This window comes from Mesoplodon densirostris, chromosome 19 (assembly GCF_025265405.1).
Source record: "Mesoplodon densirostris isolate mMesDen1 chromosome 19, mMesDen1 primary haplotype, whole genome shotgun sequence".
NCBI lineage: Eukaryota > Metazoa > Chordata > Mammalia > Artiodactyla > Ziphiidae > Mesoplodon > Mesoplodon densirostris.
The window spans coordinates 5,161,679-5,181,430 of record NC_082679.1 but is presented as its reverse complement, the minus strand read 5'-3'; the positions used below and the strand labels follow the sequence as shown (position 1 = coordinate 5,181,430).

Below are 19,752 nucleotides of genomic sequence, written 5' to 3'. Positions count from 1 at the left end.
CGGTGCTGCAACTAAGACACAACGCAGCTAAAAATAAATAAATAAATAATTTTAAAAATATATTTTAAAATATGCAAAAAAAAGCTAAAAAATTAAAGAGAACAAAGGCACCATTCTTTTTTTTTCTTTTTTTCTTTTTTTTTGCGGTACGCAGGCCTCCCACTGTTGTGGCCTCTCCCGTTGCGGAGCACAGGCTCCAGACCCGCAGGCTCAGTGGCCACGGCTCACGGGCTCAGCCGCTCCGTGGCATGTGGGATCTTCCCGGACCGGGACACGAACCCGTGTCCCCTGCATTGGCAGGTGGACTCTCAACCACTGTGCCACCAGGGAAGCCCAGGCACCATTCTTAATAATTTTCTTCCACATTATTAAAAAAAAAAGAAAGAAAAGAAAACCTCATAACTATGGTTCCTTTTATTTTCTTAAAAAGAAAAAAAAAACTATCAGGCTTAAGCACAAGTTGATGGTGGCTGCCAACCAAGCTGGCTCCACACAGCATCTCCCTCCCATGAGCGGTATGTTTGACTCTTCACGTTTTATACTTAAGGCATCTTTTTCTCCTGTCTGACAAAGTGTATATATTTCCTGCTTGCTTTCTTTGCAGTTTGGTTACCGAAAACAAACAAACAAACAAAAAAGGCTCCTTTCGGCCTAAGCCTGGCCAGCAGGGCTGAGACGCAGTTTCAGATGGAGTGGCCGCCTCCCACCAGGCTGGCGTGCCACCGGCGCATTGGCTTGACGGGGCCAGCAAAGCCTGAGGCCAGCGCCCAGTGACCCGGCAACAGCCCGTGCACCCCCCGCTCTGCCCACGGCGAGGCCGCAGAGGACATGGATGGCCTCGTCCCGGTGGTCCTCCATCTTGCTCTGCGTGCCGTGGAGATCCCCATCGTAGCTGGGCGATAAGGCACCGGGGGCTCCTGCTCGAGGCCACTGTGATGTCCCTGCCGGGCACTGTGGGGAGCCCGGGGTGGGGGGCGGCTGGATGAGAAGTTATTCCTTGAGAGATCGAGACCAGTGTCTTCCCAAGGGCGTCCCCGGTGCTGCCACCCGCCAACACGGCTAGTTTCAAACGTTGCATAATAGTCTAAATAACGCACATCCCAAAATTTATTCCAGTCACTGCATCTTTTAAAAATGGGATGTTGGGGACTTCCCTGGTGGTCCAGTGGCTAAGACTCCGCACTCCCAATGCAGGGGGCCTGGGTTCCATCGATACCTGGTCAGGGAAATGGATCCCACATGCTGCAACTAAGACCCGGCGCAGCCAAAAATAAAATAAAAATGGGATGTTGTTTGCATGTTGTGTTACACCAGGACATTCTGCTCATTTTGTCTGAAAATATTTTAAATATGCTAATAGCCCTATGTAAACATCATATTACAATTGACTGCTATTTCTCTATGGATGAAATCTTCCACCTGCAGGAATGTGGTAGAACATACTGCAATAAATGTTTAATGACAGATATTGCCATAGAAATATTGAGGGCAGAAATGAAGTTATTGCATAGTCGATAATCTAGATTTACCTTCTTTAGGGTTCATACTAAAGAGAATATACCTTCCCAGTAAATGTCCTTAGAAACATGGCAAACTTAATTATTCCTTAGATGAGAATAAATCCCCATGTCTTCTGAATAGTATATATTTTACAGGCTCTATTATCCACACCTGACAGAACTTTCAGCAATAGGACACAAACCGCTAAAATACATTACAGTTTAAAAATAAAAGGTAAGGGGCTTCCCTGGTGGCGCAGTGGTTGAGAGTCCGCCTGCCAATGCAGGGGACACGGGTTCGTGCCCCGGTCTGGGAAGATCCCACATGCAGCGGAGCGGCTGAGCCCGTGAGCCATGGCCACTGAGCCTGCGCATCCGGAGCCTGTGCTCTGCAATGGGAGAGGCCACAACAGTGAGAGGCCCGCGTACCGCAAAAAAAAAAAAAAAGAAAAAGAAAAGGTAAATTTCTACTTATTCTCATAATGAACATACTGTGAATTTGAAATTGCATTATATTTTGTTATTGTTGACTTAAGTATATTATGATGTAAACAAGTTTTTCTCAAAGATATTTTAAGGTATTTCAGCACAAGCAAGGAATACGATAAGTATTTTACAAAATAAGGCAATTCTTATGGCTCAAAGCCAAAGACAATAACAAATGAGAAATATATGATTATGTGTAGAAGAATCAAAAAAAAGGCAATTCTCATCAAAAGAAAAAAATTTTTTTCTTTTATTTTCCTTTCTCTTTTTATTTTATCTATGTGAAATGATGGATGCTAATTAAACATATTGTGGTAATCATTTCACAACACAGGGAAGTCAGACTATTGCTGTACACCTTAAACTTATATACTGATGTATGTAATTGTATAAAGAGTTGTTTATACAATTCTTATATGTCGCTGTGTAAACAGTTGGTTTCAAAATGGCAAATAGGCAAAACAAAAAACAAAAAACAAAAAAAACTTAGACTAAAATGGCAAATAATTAAAACCCGTTAGCAAAAAGAAAGAAGAATACAATTTATAACAATTTTTTAACATATTTATTTTTTTATTCAGGCCGCGCTGTGAAGCATGCGGAATCTTAGTTCCCTGACCAGGGATGGAACCCGTGCCCCCTACAGTGGGAGTACAGGATCTTAACCACTGGACCACCAAGGAAGTCCCAATTTACAACAATTTTTGAAAATGTTTTGCTCTTTTTAAAGCAACGGTTACTGACCTAAATTATCACTTGCCTTAGTCCTCCAATCTCAGACCCTACGACTTGTCCCTGAGTCTCTGGAACTAAGCAGATTGTTGAATTTGGCCTCTGGAGTGAAAGGGGAGTAGAAACGGAGAAGCTGCTCTGCAGGGTGTCAGTATGAAATAGCCCATTCAACCCAGGGAGAGTTTTGTATTTCTCATTCTAGTGTGTAATACAGAGACAAGTTCAGTTCTTACATTAATTCTAATTGCACAAAATCTTCCTGGATCCAACCACTGACTCATGTCAACTACTCTGGAAGACCCACATTTCCAGAAATATGAATACCTTTGGGCTCATTAGCAGGACACGAGAGCAACCTACTGGGAAAAATAGATTTTATTTAAACCATATTCTACTTGTTTAGAGGAAACATCTTCGTTTTCGACATAACTGGCCCCCACAAATGTAACCTTTAGCTTAAAATTGTTACAGACTGCAACTTAAGCCCGTCAAGTACAAGCACCTTCCAAGCACCTTCCGGGCCCGCCCCCTTCCCACCCTCCCTTAGTCCCTGCTTGTACCTGGGTTCCCCTCACCTCCCCCCAACCCGGTCCTTAGCGCTCCACCCAGGCCCCGCCCCACCTCTTCACCACACGCATGCGCACTTCTCTACGGACCCGGAAACGGAATGCTTACAACGAAGGTCACACTGCAGAACGTAAGTTTCTCTTTTCTAGTTTAAATCTGTGCTTCGCGGTCCCTTTACTCCATCCTTAGGGTGCTGGAGTCACTGCGGTGTTTACATTCCCACTTCCGCCCCTCCTCCCATCACTGTTACAGATCGCGGACCGTTTCCCTTTGGGTTTTAAATTTCTCTGAGACCAGTACTGAAGCCCTTGCCTTTTCTTCCTTCGGTCCACGTAGTCACCGCCTTTCGCTACATTTTCCTGCTTAAAACTCTTTAGTACCTCCGCCCTGCTTGTAAAGTCTTCTTCCGTGAGGTGGACTCGCGCTCCCCAGCCTCGCCCTCTGCCTCCGTAGGGCAGCTCCGGCCGCCGTGCTGCCGGAGAGGCCGCGTCCTCTCTCCGGTCCTGGGATTCTGGAGTGTCCTCCCCTCTCCTGAGACCCCCTCCCTCTTAGACCCTCTGTCCTCACCTCTTACTCAGACCGGTCTTTCTGCTCCGCAGGCCTCCCCTTCCTGGTCAGCCCTTCCTCAGACCCCGTGTAGGGGGAGGTGACCTGGGCCAGCAATGTGACACATAGTGTTCTTCGGTCCCGAGTTCCAAACGGTCTCTGACAGTATGCGGTCGTCTTATTCAGTCACCATCCTCGTAAATACAGGGACGAGGGGGATCAGGAGAAGCAGACACAGAGAGCGACTGAGAGAAACAGAAAAACTGAGGAGGATAAAGAATGAGGGAGAACCAATGGGAACATAGAGGGACTTGTAAATAGACAGTAAAATTAAACTGATCAAGCCTGTAAGATAGCAGGTGAATAAAATAAAGAAGTAAATTTAAAAGCCGGATCTCCAGGGATTGGAGAGCAACAAAGGGTGAGGGGTTCTGGATCAGTGGTGGGAGGGTGGTAACAAGGGTGAGGCGTTTCAGACAGAGGGTCCGGGAGAGGATAAAAGGTGGAACCGTGGCCTTCAGAGCATCATGGTGCTGGCAGAGAAGGAGAGGAAAAATATTGACTACTAGAGCAGAGAGAGCAGGAAGGAAGCATAGCCACCTGGGGTGCCAGAGAGTGGGGAAGAAGGGAGTGTAAGAGGGAGAGAAGGAGTGTAAAACAGAGGGCAGAGAGGGAGCAGAAATGGGGGGAAGAAAGGCAGAAACACATAAAAATGTAGGTCATCCGAAAGGTTAGGGAGAAATCATCAGTAGGGGGAACAAGTTGCAGAGTGGGCAGGACAGGAGTGAGACAATCAATAGGAGGGCAGGAACAGCCGGAGAGCAGAGGGGAGCAAAGAGGCAGAGACATAGAAGTAGGGAGACATAAACAGAATGAAATGGAAACACATAGTCGTGCAGGTGGAGACCTGGAGGTTATCATACTAAGTGAATTAAATCAGACAAATAGACACATGATATCACTTATATGGGGAAAGCTAAAAAAATGGTACAAATGAACTTATTGACAAAGCAGAACTAGACTCAACAGACATTGAAAACAAACTTATGGTTCCCAAAGGTGGAAGGAGGGGGAGGGATAAATTACGAGTTTGGGATAAACAGATACACACTACTACATATCGAGTAATTAAACAACAAGGAACTGCTGTATAGCACAGGGAACTATATTCAGTATCTTATAATAACCTATAATGGAAAATAATCTGAAAAATATATTCAATTAAAAAAAGGAGGGCTTCCCTGGTGGCGCAGTGGTGGAGAGTCCGCCTGCCCATGCAGGGGACACGGGTTCATGCCCTGGTCCAGGAAGATCCCACATGCCGCAGAGCGGCTGGGCCCGTGAGCCATGGCCGCTAAGCCTGCGTGTCTGGAACCTGTGCTCCGCAACGGGAGAGGCCACAATAGCGAGAGGCCTGCACACCGCAAAAAAAAAAAAAAAAAAAAAAAAAAAAAGGATAACCTACACTATTTGATCTTCAAAGATCTATCATGCACTGAAAACAAATAAGTGTAGGAACTCACCTGTTGGTCTCTGTGTGGGAGTTACTGTCCTGAGCCCCTCTTGGGACAGTGGGCAGCAGAGGACTGTCTGTTCCACATGCTGAGGGCTTCCCTGTGTGTGTGGTGGTGACTCAGGAAGGGGGTGTGTTGATTCTAAGCATTAAACAGCATCTTTCCAACTTTCAAGATCGACCTCTAAAGACTCCTACTGCCTGAGGACGAAGCCCGGAAGAGGAAAGAAAAGTTGTCAGAAATGGCTCTTTCTCAGGTAAAGTCATTTTCTCTGTTGATTCTTCAGTCTGTCCTTCCTGAGATGCCCTTCTTTGGACTCGCTAATCTTGTCTGCCACCTGTACATTCACAGTCATCCAGGGCCTTCCCTCAAGGCCTGTCATCTCCACTTAGATCCTGTGACCCAGTGACCTGGGACTTGTGAAGAGGCTCCAGTGGGCCCAGTCCTGGGCAGGGCTTCACCCCCATGGACTGGAGACATGGTGTCAGTGCTACTGGGCAGCAGGGATTGTTGAGGGGCCCCATCTCACTGCACTGTCTGCTCTCTGTAAACCAGGATAAAGAAGCTGCACATGCAAGTCAGGCAATAATATGCACTTATGCCTGGTAAATTGTAGGAAACAGACTAATTACAGCAAATACGTTCTGACTTTTCATGCTGCATTAGAAGCGAAATGGGTGTGTCAGTGATTTAAAAATCGTAATGATTGGGAATGGAACGGAAAGTTCAGAGATACATCAGTGATAGAGGGCGTTTCATTCTATTATTGCTTTTAAACTTTGAAATCAACCTAAATCTCTGACACATGGAGATTCTTAACCCATTTTCATCATCTCTGGTCCTTGGAGGTTACTTTTCACTGTTGGTTGCCTCCTCTGACACATAGAAGTTTCTCATTCTGATGCAGGTAAGGTTCCAGGCTTTACACTTTTGCTGGTAGATATCCGGTTTCCCAGCACCGTTTGTTACTGAGACTGTCCTTTTTCTATTGCGTGGTCTTGGCACCCTTGAAGATGCGTTCTACGTCTATGCAAAGTCAATTCTGAGGGTTCTATTCTGTTACGTTACATATCTGTGTTTATGCCAGTACCACACCATCTTATTTCGTGATATGTTTTGAAATCTATAAAGGGTGCCCTCTATTATTCTTCTTTGTCAAGAGTATTTTGGAGATTTGAGAGATTCCCTATGAATTTTAGCATAGTTACTTCTATTTCTGCGAAAATTGCCATGGGACTTTTTTTTTTCTTTTTTTTTTTTCTCCAGTACGCGGGCCTCTCACTGTTGTGGCCTCTCCCGTTGTGGAGCACAGGCTCCGGACACGCAGGCTCAGCGGCCATGGCTCACGGGCCTAGCCGCTCCGCGGCATGTGGGATCCTCCCTGACCGGGGCACGAACCCGTGTGCCCTGCATCGGCAGGCGGACTCTCAACCACTGCGCCACCAGGGAAACCCTGCCATGGGACTTTTGATAGGGATTACATTGAATCTATACAACACTTTGGGTAATAGGGTCATTTTAAGAATATTTAGTCTTTTCAATCCATGGGTATAGGATGTCTATTTATTTGTATCTCCTTGTGTGTCTTTTAGCAACATATAATAGTTTTCAGTGTACAAGTCTTTTGCCTCCTTGGTGAATTTCTTACTAAGTATTCTATCCCTTTGATGCTATAGAAATACGATTGTTTTCTAATTTTCTGTTGACATTGTTCACTGTGTATAGAAATGCACATGATTTTTGGGCATTGACTTTCGGTATCCTGCAACTTTTCTAGATTTGTTTTTTGATGTAGCAGTTTCCTTGTGGAATCTTTACTGTTTTTACATATAAAAGTTATCATCTACGAAAAAAGATAATTTTACTTTTTTCAATTCGGGTAACTTTCTTTTTCTTGTCTAATTTCTCTGGTGAGGGCTTTCTGTACTTTGCTGGACAGTAGTGCAGAGAGCGTGTATCCTTGCCTTCTTCCTGATCTGAGAAGGAAAGCTTTCTAGTTGAGTGTTTATATCTCTCTTTTTTTCTTTTTGGCCTTGTGGTGGGATCTTAGTTCCCTGACCAGTGATTGAACCTGGGCCACGGCAGTGAAAGTGCTGAGTCCTAACCACTGGACTGCCAGGGAATTCCCAGAGTTTTTATATCTTGAAACATAGTTGAATTTTGTGAAATGCATTTTTCTGCATCAATTGAGACGATCATATGTTTTTTTCCTTTATTCTGTTAATGTGGTGTATCACATTAATTGATTTTTGTATGTTGAGTCATCCTTGCTTATAGTAATAAAATCCACTTGGTCATGATGTAAAGTCATTTTAATGTGTTGTTGAATTTGGTTTGGTACTATTTTGTTGAGGATTTTTCAGTATTCATGAGGGATACTGGTTTGTAGTTTTCTGTGTTTCGTGTGTCTTTCTCTGGGCTTGGTATAGAATCATGCAGGCTCCATAGAATGAGTTTGCCAGTGTTCCCTCTACAGCTCTTCGGAAGCTTTTTATCAGGATTAGAGGTAATTCTTCTGTAAATGTTTGGTAGAATTATGCAGCGAACCGATATGGTCTTGGCTTTTTCCTTGTTCGAGATCTGATTACTGCTTGAACCTCTCTAGTTATAATTCTCTTCAACTTTTTTACTACTTAAAGATGAGAGCTTAATAGGTTGTATGTTTCAATGAATTTACCTGTATCTTCTAGATTATGTAATTTGTAAGCATTATTGTTCATAGAACCCCTTATAGTTTGTTTTCTTAAATTTATTTTATATATTTATTTTTGGCTGCGTTGGGTCTTTGTTGCTGCGTGTGAGCTTTCTGTAGTTGCGGCGAGCTGGGGCTACTCTTCATCGCGGTGCACGGACTTCTCACTGAGGTGAGAAGCTTCTCTTGTTACGGAACATGGGCTCTAGGCGCGTGGGCTTCAGTAGTTGTGGCACATGGGCTCAGAAGTTGTGGCTCACAGGCTCTAGGGCACAGGTTCAGTAGCTGTGGTGCACGGGCTTAGTTGCTCTGCAGCATGTGGGATCTTCCCGGACCAGGGCTCGAACCCGTGTCCCCTGCATTGGCAGGCGGATTCTTAATCACTGCGCCACCAGGGAAGCTCCTCCTTTTGCTAAATTTGATTTTAGTTTATTCTTCTCTACCTCCTTGAGTAGTAACAATAGATTTCTGATTTGACTTCCCTGTTAGTATGGCTTTCACTACATTTTATACATTTTTGTATGTTTTCATTTTCATCCAGATATTTTAAAAATTCCTTTGTGATTTCTTCTTTGACCCATTGGTTATTTATGAATCCGTTGTTTTATTTCCACATTTGGGGGATTTTTCTGTTTTCATTCTGCTGTTTATTTCTAATTACATTGCTTTGTAGTTTGAGAAAATTCATTACGCTCTCAGTCTTCTTAAAATTGTTCAGATTTCTTTGATGTCCTAACATGTGGTCTCTCATGGAAAATGTTTTATTTGTTTTTGAGAAGTGTGTGTTTTCTGCTGTTGTTGGGTAGAGTGATTGGTACATGTCTGTTAGGTCCTGTCGGTCTATAGTCTTGTTCAAGTCCTCTGTTTCCTAATTGATGTTCTCTTTGGTTCCACCCATCGAAAAAACTGAGATGTTAAAGTCTCATACGATTATTGCGCTGCTATTTCTCTCTTTGTTTCTGTTAATGTTTCCTTCATTTTTAGAGGGAGCTCTAATGTTAGATATATAAGTATTTATAATTATTATATCTTCTTGGGGAATTGATTCTTTTAATAGTATATATTGTCCTTTGTCTCTTGTATCAGATTTTTTCTTTAGTTTATTTTGTCTGACATGTAGTCGCCCCTGCTCGCATTAGGATGGAATATTTTTTTCCATCCTTTCACTTTTCACTTTCCCATGTCCTTATATTTGTGAAAGTTAACAGTCCCAGCTCTAATACACTCTCTCTGTGCCTCTCACTCTCGTTCCGTTTTCCTCCTGTTACTTCCTCTGGTGGTCGCTGCTCAGGCACCCTGTACAGTGGTGAAAGGCAGGAGCCCTGGCCAGCCCCCTTCACTCTAGTGTAATTTCAGAGGGAAAGCATTGAGGGTTTCCTTCTGATTATAATGTTTGGTGAAATGTTCTTGCCTCATAACAGTATCTTTTTTTCTATATTCCTTTTTGTCATGATTTTTAATTCTCCAGGAAGTTTTAAACTTTATTATTGTGATAAGTCTTTTTCTTAATATGTTAAATTAATGTATAACAGTAATAACTTTTAATTTTGAGTCAGTGTTTTATAAGTGGAATACACAGACTCTGTTCTGCATTTGTTAATACCTACCTATTTTAATTTTAGTGGATAAAATTGTACTTACATTCTTCAATTTAGGTGTTGTATGGAGATAGGAGTTAAAAGTTTTGTATTTTTCTCTTTATGTTTGTACCATTTTTCTTTTACAAGACTACTATAGAATAATGTTGATGAAGTAAATTAAGTGCAGGTAATACTTTCTTGTTCTTCGAAAATGCTGAAATAAATGTGGATGAAAATGATAACAGAAAATGTTATCCAAAAATATGTCAATAGACAACTCCTATCTTTTTTTTTTTTTTTTTTATTGTCCAAGCCAAGCAGCTTGAGGGATCTTAGTTCCCCAACTAGGGATTGAACCCAGGGCCACAGCAGTGAAATTACCGAGACCTAATCACTGGACCATCAGGGAACTCCTGCCTTTTCAATTAATTGTGTGTTTACGTGTGTGTGCATGAGTGCATGGAAGTGCAAGTCCGTGGTTTTGATAAAGACATCATTATTTCAAACCTATCTTTTTGCATTTGAAATTAGGTCTTAAATGTATTCCTTGGCCTCGAATTTTTTCTACAGTATTGTGTTAATGGTTTAAATAGCAATAAGATTACTAACATTTTTTGTGCATCTGTGTGTGAGCCCACATATATGATGACCTTTTATGTCCTTCCACTTCGTTCAACTTGAACTTCTTTCAAATGTTCTCAGGGAATCCTCTGTTAGTGTGCTTTTAATGCTCTTTCTGTTACTCAACTGTTTCATTCCTTAGCTTCAATTCCAGACACTAACGCTCTGAGTTCTGATATTTCCTGTGTCATTTTTAGTTTCATGACCTGAGTCAAGTGTCTCCAAGTGTGTCTGACACAGTACTATCCTTTGTAAGATTGGAACAGGTCATCTCTAATGAGCTATTATGTTTATAACAATTTCATACATGTAAAGAATTTATTTAGAATGATATTTAGGGCTTCCCTGGTGGTGCAGTGGTTGAGAGTCCGCCTGCCGATGCAGGGGACACGGGTTCGTGCCCTGGTCCAGGAAGATCCCACATGCTGCGGAGCGGCTGGGCCCGTGAGCCATGGCTGCTGGGCCTGCGCATCTGGAGCCTGTGCTCCACAACGGGAGAGGCCACAACAGTGAGAGGCCCGTGTACCGCAAAAAAAAAAAGAAAGAAAGAAAGCTAGAATGATATTTAGCATATAGGAATTGTTCTAGCACTTCTAGTCATTGCCCTTGTTATCATTATCATAATTGCAGACTTTGACCTTTTTGTAAAGCCACTGTGGACTTTGTCATCTCTGAAGGCACCACTGATACTGTAGCTCATTTAGATTTTGAATATCACACAGTGTGTAAAACATAATATGTAACACTTCTGCATAGACAACCTGTTATTGAATTTTATTTCTAAGTTTTTCATGTGTTGTCTGGAAAAATGAAAAATCTACATTGATTGGAGGATATCATAATTGCTATGAAAAGGCATAAGAAATTAAAATTAGAGACCCGGGCTTCCCTGGTGGCGCAGTGGTTGAGAGTCCGCCTGCCGATGCAGGGGACACAGGTTCGTGCCCCGGTCCAGGAGGATCCCACATGCCACAGAGCGGGTGGGCCCGTGAGCCATGGCTGCTGAGCCTGTGTGTCCGGAGCCTGTGCTCCGCAGCGGGAGAGGCCACAACAGTGAGAGTCCCGCGTACCGCAAAAAAAAAAAAAAAATAGAGACCCATAATTTCCCTAAGTACCTTTACATGAATCTGTCAGACTACATACTTCCACTGAATTGATCCTTACCACTCCTCTTCTCATTTTGTGTGATAATAAGAACTCTCTTCATGGCCCCTTGATGAGATATGTTTTCATTTCAGGCACCGTTGACATTCAAAGATGTGGCCATAGAATTCTCTCGGGAGGAGTGGGAATGCCTGGACCCTGCTCAGAAGGCCTTTTATGTGGATGTGATGTTGGAGACCTACAGCAACCTGATCTCCCTGGGTGAGGATAACTTCCCTTCAGAAGTTTGGATCTGCCTTTTGGGTGTCTTTGCATTTTCCCTCTGTGCCCCTTGGGAGCCCCTCTTTTGCTTGACTGATCTGAAATCCCTGTTGACTCATATATGAAAAGCTTCACGATGTGATATCATGAGTTTAAGCTTCACTTTTCTGCAAATGATCTATCCATTTCATGATATGTCAGGCGTTGTTCCAGAGCTCAAGTATTTATAAAGCTCAGGGCAAACTTTTCAAATAACAAATTCTCTTTTTTCTACCCCTGTGCTTTCGATTCACTGCTTCTTGGAAGAGAGCTAATTATCTGCATGTTACACCGTTCCCTCTGCATTCAGAAGGAGGCAAGTGGTGGAGCAATCGGTGAAATATTTTTCCAGACCCACCTGTCATGTCCTCACTCCTCAGCTGAACAAAGAGCTGGGATTCTGGAAGAGCCACAGATCTTACTTACTTACTTACTTACTTACTTATTTTTTTTTTTTTCGGTACATGGGCCTCTCACTGCTGTGGCCTCTCCCATTGCGGGATCTTCCCGGACTGGGGCACGAACCCGTGTCCCCTGCATCGGCAGGCGGACTCTCAACCACTGCGCCACCAGGGAAGCCCCACAGATCTTATTTATTTCTTTTGAGAAGCAGAAATTTCTATTTCTGATCTGAATATTATTTGCATTTTGGAACAAGAGGAAGAGCCCTAGCCTCTGAAGAGTGATGTGAAAATAGCAAAAAACCAAGGGGGTGGGAATTTATCAAAAGTGTGAACAGGGCTTCCCTGGTAGTGCGGTGGTTGAGAGTCCGCCTGCCGATGCAGGGGACACAGGTTCGTGCCCCGGTCCGGGAGGATCCCGCGTGCCGTGGAGGGGCTGGGCCCGTGAGCCATGGCCGCTGAGCCTGTGCATCCGGAGCCTGTGCTGTACAATGGGAGAGGCCACAACAGTGAGAGGCCCGCATACCGCAAAAAAAAAAAAAGTATGAGCACAGGTTACGTCTCAGAAGGGCAGAGAAGAAGCGGCAGCGTTAGTAGTCTTTGGGTAACTCTACCCAAGTGGGAGAGTTCTTTCCGAAAATAGAAGTTTATGTATTGTGAACTCTGAGAGGACATTTTTCTTATTCCTGGGTTATCATTCTGCCATTCAAAATGTAAAATGTATTTTTTCACCCTCTGATGGGGCTGCAGCCCCATCAGAGACAAAGGCAAAGTCTTCTTTTTTTAAAAAAAAATTATTTATTTTTATTGATTTATTTTTGGCTGTGTTGGGTCTTCGTTGCTGCGCACGGGCTTTCTCTAGTTGCAGCGAGCGGAGGCTGCTCTTCGTTGTGGTTCGTGGGCTTCTCATTTCAGTGGCTTCTCTTGTTGCGGAGCACGGGCTCTAGGCTCGCAGGCTTCAGTAGTTGTGGCACGTGGGCTCAGTAGTTGTGGCTCACAGGCTCTAGAGCACAGGCTCAGTAGTTGTGGTGCACGGGCTCACTTGCTCCGCGGCATGTGGGATCTTCCCAGACCAGGGCTCAAACCCATGTCCCCTGCATTGGCAGGCAGATTCTTAGCCACTGCGCCACCAGGGAAGCCCAAAAGGCAAAGTCTTTATCATGATCTATGCTCTGCCATCTGGCCCCTGTGAACTAGTTTTTACTTGGCTTTGAGGAGTGTGAAGAGGGTTGTTTTAAAGGGATCTTTTGCCCCCTTCATTTCTCTTTCTGTACTTGATTTCACTGGTTGCTCAGTTCTCAGTCCATATCATAAGAGTTGACACCTCCAGACTCCAGTCTCTGGGCCTTTCTCAGTTTTATCCCTATTTGTGTTCTTATATGACCTAATCAGAAGATGGGAAAACACTGGCTGCTCTTTCATTCCATCTGGCACCTCAGAACCTGCATGGAGCTGTCTCAAACCCCGTCTGCTTGTTTAGATTTCACAGCCATTTCTTCTGTTCTGATTTTGCAGCACACTTCAGGGATATGTGAAACAGAGAGGTAGATTGGATCTTGTGTAATTTTTACAGAGCAAAACTATAAAGACAGTGGACAGAGAGATCCTCTTTTTATTTCCCAGTCCCTCACAGGGGGAATATGTGAATCTTTCAGGCTCTCAGTTTGGCATCTTGGATAGAATGCATGGCTTCTTCTCAAGGGCTGTAATATCTGACCCCCATATCTTGTATTTTTTTCGCTCTTGTACTGTTCTACCAAGTCAGTAATGTAGACTCTCCTGATTTCATATTCTTCTAAGGTTGCATGATTTTGCCTTTTGAAACTTGCTTTTGAAATACATATTCCTAGAGTCTGAAATTTTATCCAGTTTCTTTGCTGCGATAATCCACCTGTAGCAGACAGCTACGGATGGACTCTCTGTGGAGTGGGTTTACTGGGTGACAGGAAATTTTTGTTGCAGAATGCTTTCCCTCATATGCTGTAATATTTTCCCGCTCCACAGTAAGTCGCCACTTGAAGCTACCCAGTAGAGTGGTCTGCGTGTTGTAGGACACGAGATAGAAAGTATCACGAGAGCCTGACTGAGAAGCCTTTCTCTTTTTTTTTCTGGCTTTGAGGACTGTCACAAAAGCCTCTCTTAAGGGCACTGTGACAATCTTGTTTCCATATACTAATGACCATCCCCTTTGAGCCTCAGGAAATGATGTAAGAATTTATCCCAGGAAAACTTTGTCCAAGTTCTCCTCTTCCTGGTGCCAGACCCCAGGGCTGGAGGGTCTGACATGGGGCTCAGAACTCACACTCCTGTGGGAAGACCTCGGTAATATAATTATTCTCCAGTTTGTCTGTCACCCACACAAAGTATGGGATTTGGTGGTATCATGGGTCCGCCCCCTTCCACATATCTGGTTGTGGTTTTTTCTTTATGTCTGGTAGGTTTCTTTATGTTCTGGTAGGTTTCTGGTAGGTTTCAGTCTTTTTCAGCGATGGTTGTTGTCATTTGGGTGTGCTCCTGAGACGGGGTGAGCTTAGGGTCCTTCCACTCCACTATCTTGGCCGCTCTCCTCTTGTACAGTTATATTCACACAGGTAGACAATCACGAGCTGTGCTCCCAATATGCATATACCCTGTGCTCCACTCATGCCCTTTCTCAGACCTGACCTTTCCTGACATGGTACTTTGATGTAGATGGAACCACTGTTATTTGCTCACATATTTATGTTGTTCCCCTGATTGTCTCAATTTCTGCAGCACTCCTTCACCCATCCCTCCACTTTCCACATTACTCAGACTGTAAAAATGATCCCTCTTTTTCTGTGGAATAACTTTCTCATGACATGACCGAAATCACTACGTGCAGCTGTGATGATTCAGAAACCGTTTTCAGGAGTGGTGGCTGCATAACATTATCAGTTACATGGCTCAATTCTTTTGCGTCTCTCTTGACGTTTTCTTTTTAAACTCCTGGTATTTGTTTTAATATTTTGTAATCTGTACTGCCTGGGTGGGCAGTCATGCTTTGGAATATGTTGTCTTAGTTTGGAAGTTCAGGTTCAAATCCAGTTTCTCTCAGTACTTTCTGTATCAATTGCAGTCATGTACATAAACGTGTGAGTCTACTTCTCTGATTTGAAAAATTGTGTTGATTGCCCTCAAGCCTTTTAAACAAATTAGTGCCATTAGATGGCTTAGAATCTTGTATGTTTCATAGTAAAGATTGAAAAGTGACTTTTTTTTTTTTTTTTTTTTTTTTGCGGTACCCGGGCCTCTCGCTGTTGTGGCCTCTCCCGTTGCGGAGCACAGGCTCCAGATGCACAGGCTCAGCGGCCACGGCTCACGGGCCCAGCCGCTCCGTGGCCTGTGGGATCTTCCCGGACCAGGGCACGAACCCGTGTCCCCTGCATCGGCAGGCGGACTCCCAACCACTGTGCCACCAGGGAAGCCCTGAAAAGTTACTTTTTATAAATAGTTATATTAATATTCTGTCATGTTTATTGTCATATCACTTTGTATCATATCTTGTATGCTTTTCATCTCCAATTTGTTCTAAACAAGGTTGTGTCTGACCCTAGTTAATAAATATACAAATTGCTCACTCTTTATTACATATATTTTAGAGGCAATGAACTGGAGAATTTAAGTGCTCTGTGAAGGTAGGGTATATTGCTCTGTTTATTGGCTGTTAGGTTAGGTAACTCTAGAATAGTTCATTTATTATTTTTTTTGGTGTTTTTAAAAATTTATTCATTTTATTTTTGGCTGCACTGGGTCTTTGTTGCTGTGAGCAGGCTTTTCTATAGTTACAGCGAGCGGGGGCTACTCTTCATTGTGGTGGCTTCTCGTTGCAGAGCATGGGCTCTAGGCACACGGGCTCAGTAGTTGTGGTGCATGGGCTTAGTTGCTCCACGGCATGTGGGATCTTCCTGGACCAGGGCTCGAACCCGTGTCCCCTGCATTGACAGGTGGATTCTTAACCACTGCACCACCAGGGAAGCCCCATTTATTATTTTTAATTGTAATTTATATATGATGGTTTTTCAGCATTTATTATAGAATACAACTGACATGTACCACTTGTTAATGTAGTAAAATATGTATTGTTTATGGGTACATAGTTTTATGGCAGATATTTAGAAAAATATTTTTTGAAAAATTGTGTTATCAAATTCTTCATTTTCTATATGCTGTATTTTGTAATTCTATACTGCTAGTTATTTAAATTATTCATTAGATAAGTCTGTTTTGGATTATGTACCATTACAGTACATTGTGTGTTCTTTAGCATTTATTTATGTACCATAGTATGCAGAATATATGTACAGTATAATATTTTTTGCGTCCTCATTTATGAGACCGCAGTATGTTTATTGTTAATTGGTATATGCTTTGGTGGAAAAATATTGTTTCTTCAAGAGCTAACATAAGTTTGTCTAGTGTGAATGTTTTTGTTATAGGGTGTTAGAACTAGGCTACCCTAATATTAATTTGAATTACATGTAATCACTCTTTCTTTAGTAAAGAGTCCTATTCTTTTCGTGTTCCTAAAATTTTTAAGGTCATGATTGGGAAGTTTCATAACCTTTTTGGACATAAGTATTTCTTTGTGTTTATTTTACTTTATTTTGACCACGCTGTGTGGCTTGTGGCATCTTAGTTCCCGGCCTATGGATCGAACCCATGCCCCCTGCAGTGGAAGTGCAGAGCCCTAACCACTGGACCACCGGGGAATTACATACTTTAGGTTTAATATCATATATTCAACATTAAACGTTTACTCATGAATTGTAATGAATAATACACCTTATGGTTCTTTGTATCTTGTAGATATCTCTCATATACATGTGATCAAGAAATTACAACCAAGAGCAAACAGTGATAGAGGAGAAGTATTCCAAACAGTGATGTTGGAAAGACAGAAAAGCCATGAAATGAAACATTTTTACTTCACGGAAATCCAGGAAGATGACTTTGGGTGTCAGTGGAAGGATGATGAAAGAAATTACAAAGGAATGTCTGTAGCCTGTAAGGAAAATGTAACTCACAGAAGAGATCGACATGGTAGGTGGAATTCAGGAAAGAAACCCATTGAAAATAGGGTTACATTAAGCTTTCAGGATGAACTGCATGTATTTAAGAACAATATTTACAAATGTAATGAGTGTGGCAAAGCCTTTAATCATGGCTCATCCCTCCGCAGACACCAGATAATCCATACGGGAGAGAAGTTATATAAATGTGGGGTATGTGGCAATGTTTTTCGTCTAAAGTCACACCTTGTAAGTCATTGGACAACTCATACTCATGAGAAAACTTACAAATGTAATGACTGTGGCAAAAGCTTTAATCATGGCTCATCCCTCCGTAGACATCAGATAAGCCATACCAGAGAGAAACTGTATAAATGTGATGTATGTAGCAAAGTATGTAGTCAGAATTCCTCCCTCAAACGTCATCAGAGGATTCATACCGGAGAGAGACCTTACCAATGTAATGAGTGTGGCAAAACCTTTAATCGTGGCTCTCACCTCTCCACACATGAGGTAATCCATACAGGAGTGAAATTATGTAAATGTGATGTGTGTGACAAAGTCTTTAGTCAAAATTCATGCCTTAGAATCCATCGGAGAATTCATAATGGAGAGAAACCTTACAAATGTAATGAATGTGGTAAGGTCTTTCGTCAAAATTCACATCTTGGAAGACATCAGAGAATTCATACCGGGGAAAAACCTTATAAATGTAAAGAGTGTGGCAAAGTCTTTAATCAGTATTCAAATCTTGCAAGTCATCAGAGAATTCATACTGGAGAGAAACCTTACAACTGTAACGTGTGTGGCAAGGTCTTCAGTCAAAATTCAAATCTTGTAAGTCATCAGAGAATTCATACGGGAGAGAAACCCTATAAATGTAACGAGTGTGGCAAATTCTTTAATCAAAAGGCATACCTTACAAAGCATCAGAGAGTTCATAATGAAGAGAAGTCTTACAAATGTAATGTGTGTGGCAAGGTCTTCAATCGAAATTCAAATCTTGAAAGTCATCGGAGAATTCATACTGGAGAGAAACCTTACAAATGTAATGAGTGTGGCAGGTTCTTTTCTCAAAAGCCAAACCTTGGAAAGCATCAGAGAGTTCATACTGGAGAGAAGCCTTACAAATGTAATGAGTGTGGGAAGGTCTTCAGTCGCAATTCACTTTTTGCAATTCACCAGAGAATACATAATGTAGAGAAACCTTTCAACTTTAATGAAGTTGAAATGCCTTTACTCAGATCTCAACCCTCACTAAATATCCGATAATTTATACGTGAGAGAAACCATGTAAATGTGACATATGTGGGAAGGTCTTCATTCCAAATTTACACCTCACAATTCATTGGAGAATTCATAGTGGGGAGAAACTGAGCAAACGTCATGAATACGGCAAAGATTTTGTGCCTGCAAGCCTCACTTTCTATCAGATAATCCGTAGTGGAGAGAAACCTTACAAATGTAACGAGTATCTCCACGTCTTCAGTCCACATTCATACCTTAAGATCTGCCAAATACTTTATACTGGAGAAAATCTTTTCCAATATAATGAGTGTGGCAAATCCTTCAGTGTTCTGTCAAGGCTAACTTACCATCAGGTAATCCATACTGGTGAGAGACTTTAATAATATAGTGATATGACAAAGCTTCTATCAGGCATCCACATCTACGCTTCATTAGGAAATTCATTCTGAATAGCAACCAGATAAATGCACTTATCGTGGCCAGGCCTTAAGAGGAGGAATTTATTAATTAAAGAACTCATTCTGGAGATTACCTCACAAATGCCACGAATGTGAAATAATCTTATTTCTCAGGTAAGACAGTTTATATTTGTGAGTGCCAGACCACCTGGAGAACCGTGACCAAAAAGAAGTGGGAGCATCATCCTTCTCACCTGACAGGAAGTCCAGAGGGTGTAGTGTGGGGTGTGATGGGTCCTCTCTTCCTTCTTCATCCATGAGCACTTGGTCCTCACCTTCCTATAGTAACATGACTGCTGTAGGACCGAGAAGGGGGAAGGTGGAGGGCAAAAACCCTTTTCGTTTTAAGATTCTGTCTTGTTTTCATGGAAACATTCATCCCAGATGTATTCTCTTTGGGTCATGCTCTTGTGACATGTCTGAGAACTCTGCATCCAGTTCTGGATTCTGGAGATTTTATTCTATACCGTTTTTCCTAAATCTCTTATAGAATAAAGTTTTAAACTTTGTTCTAAAGCTAAAGCTTTAACTTTGAGCTAGTGTTTGTACAGATGTAAAGTTTAAATGGAGATCTCTTTTTTTTTTTCTTCTTCTTCTTTGAATATTTCATTGATTAGCACCAGTGTTGGAAGGTCCTTCCTTCACTGAATTGCCTGAGTACCTTTGTCAAAAAGTGGTTGGAAGTACACTTGACCTTTGAACAAGTCATGGAGTTAGGGTTTTAGACTCATGAGCAGTTGTAAATTCACGTATAACTTAATGTTGTCCCTCTCTACCCATGGTTCCACATCCTCAGATTCAACCGGCCACAGATGCTGTAGTACTGTAGTAGTATTTATTGGAAAAAATGCCCATAGAATTGAATCCACACAGCTCACACCTGTGCTGTTCAAGGGTTAATGGCACTGATGTAGGGCTCTTTCTGGTTTCCACATTCTGTTCCATTAGTCTATTTGTCTGTCACTGCACAAATC

The 19,752-nt window shown here is 42.4% G+C and overlaps 1 protein-coding gene across 1 annotated transcript; it reads left to right on the top strand.

Annotated features, from left to right (window-relative positions):
* Positions 1 to 3,367: 3,367 nt before the first annotated feature.
* On the top strand, positions 3,368 to 19,649 carry LOC132480802 (zinc finger protein 665-like). The gene is made up of 4 exons (XM_060085263.1): positions 3,368 to 3,414; positions 5,520 to 5,600; positions 11,476 to 11,602; positions 16,870 to 19,649. The coding sequence occupies exons 2-4, from the start codon at positions 5,586 to 5,588 to the stop codon at positions 18,342 to 18,344; spliced, it is 1,617 nt and encodes a 538-aa protein (XP_059941246.1). The 5' UTR covers positions 3,368 to 3,414; positions 5,520 to 5,585; the 3' UTR covers positions 18,345 to 19,649.
* Positions 19,650 to 19,752: the final 103 nt, after the last annotated feature.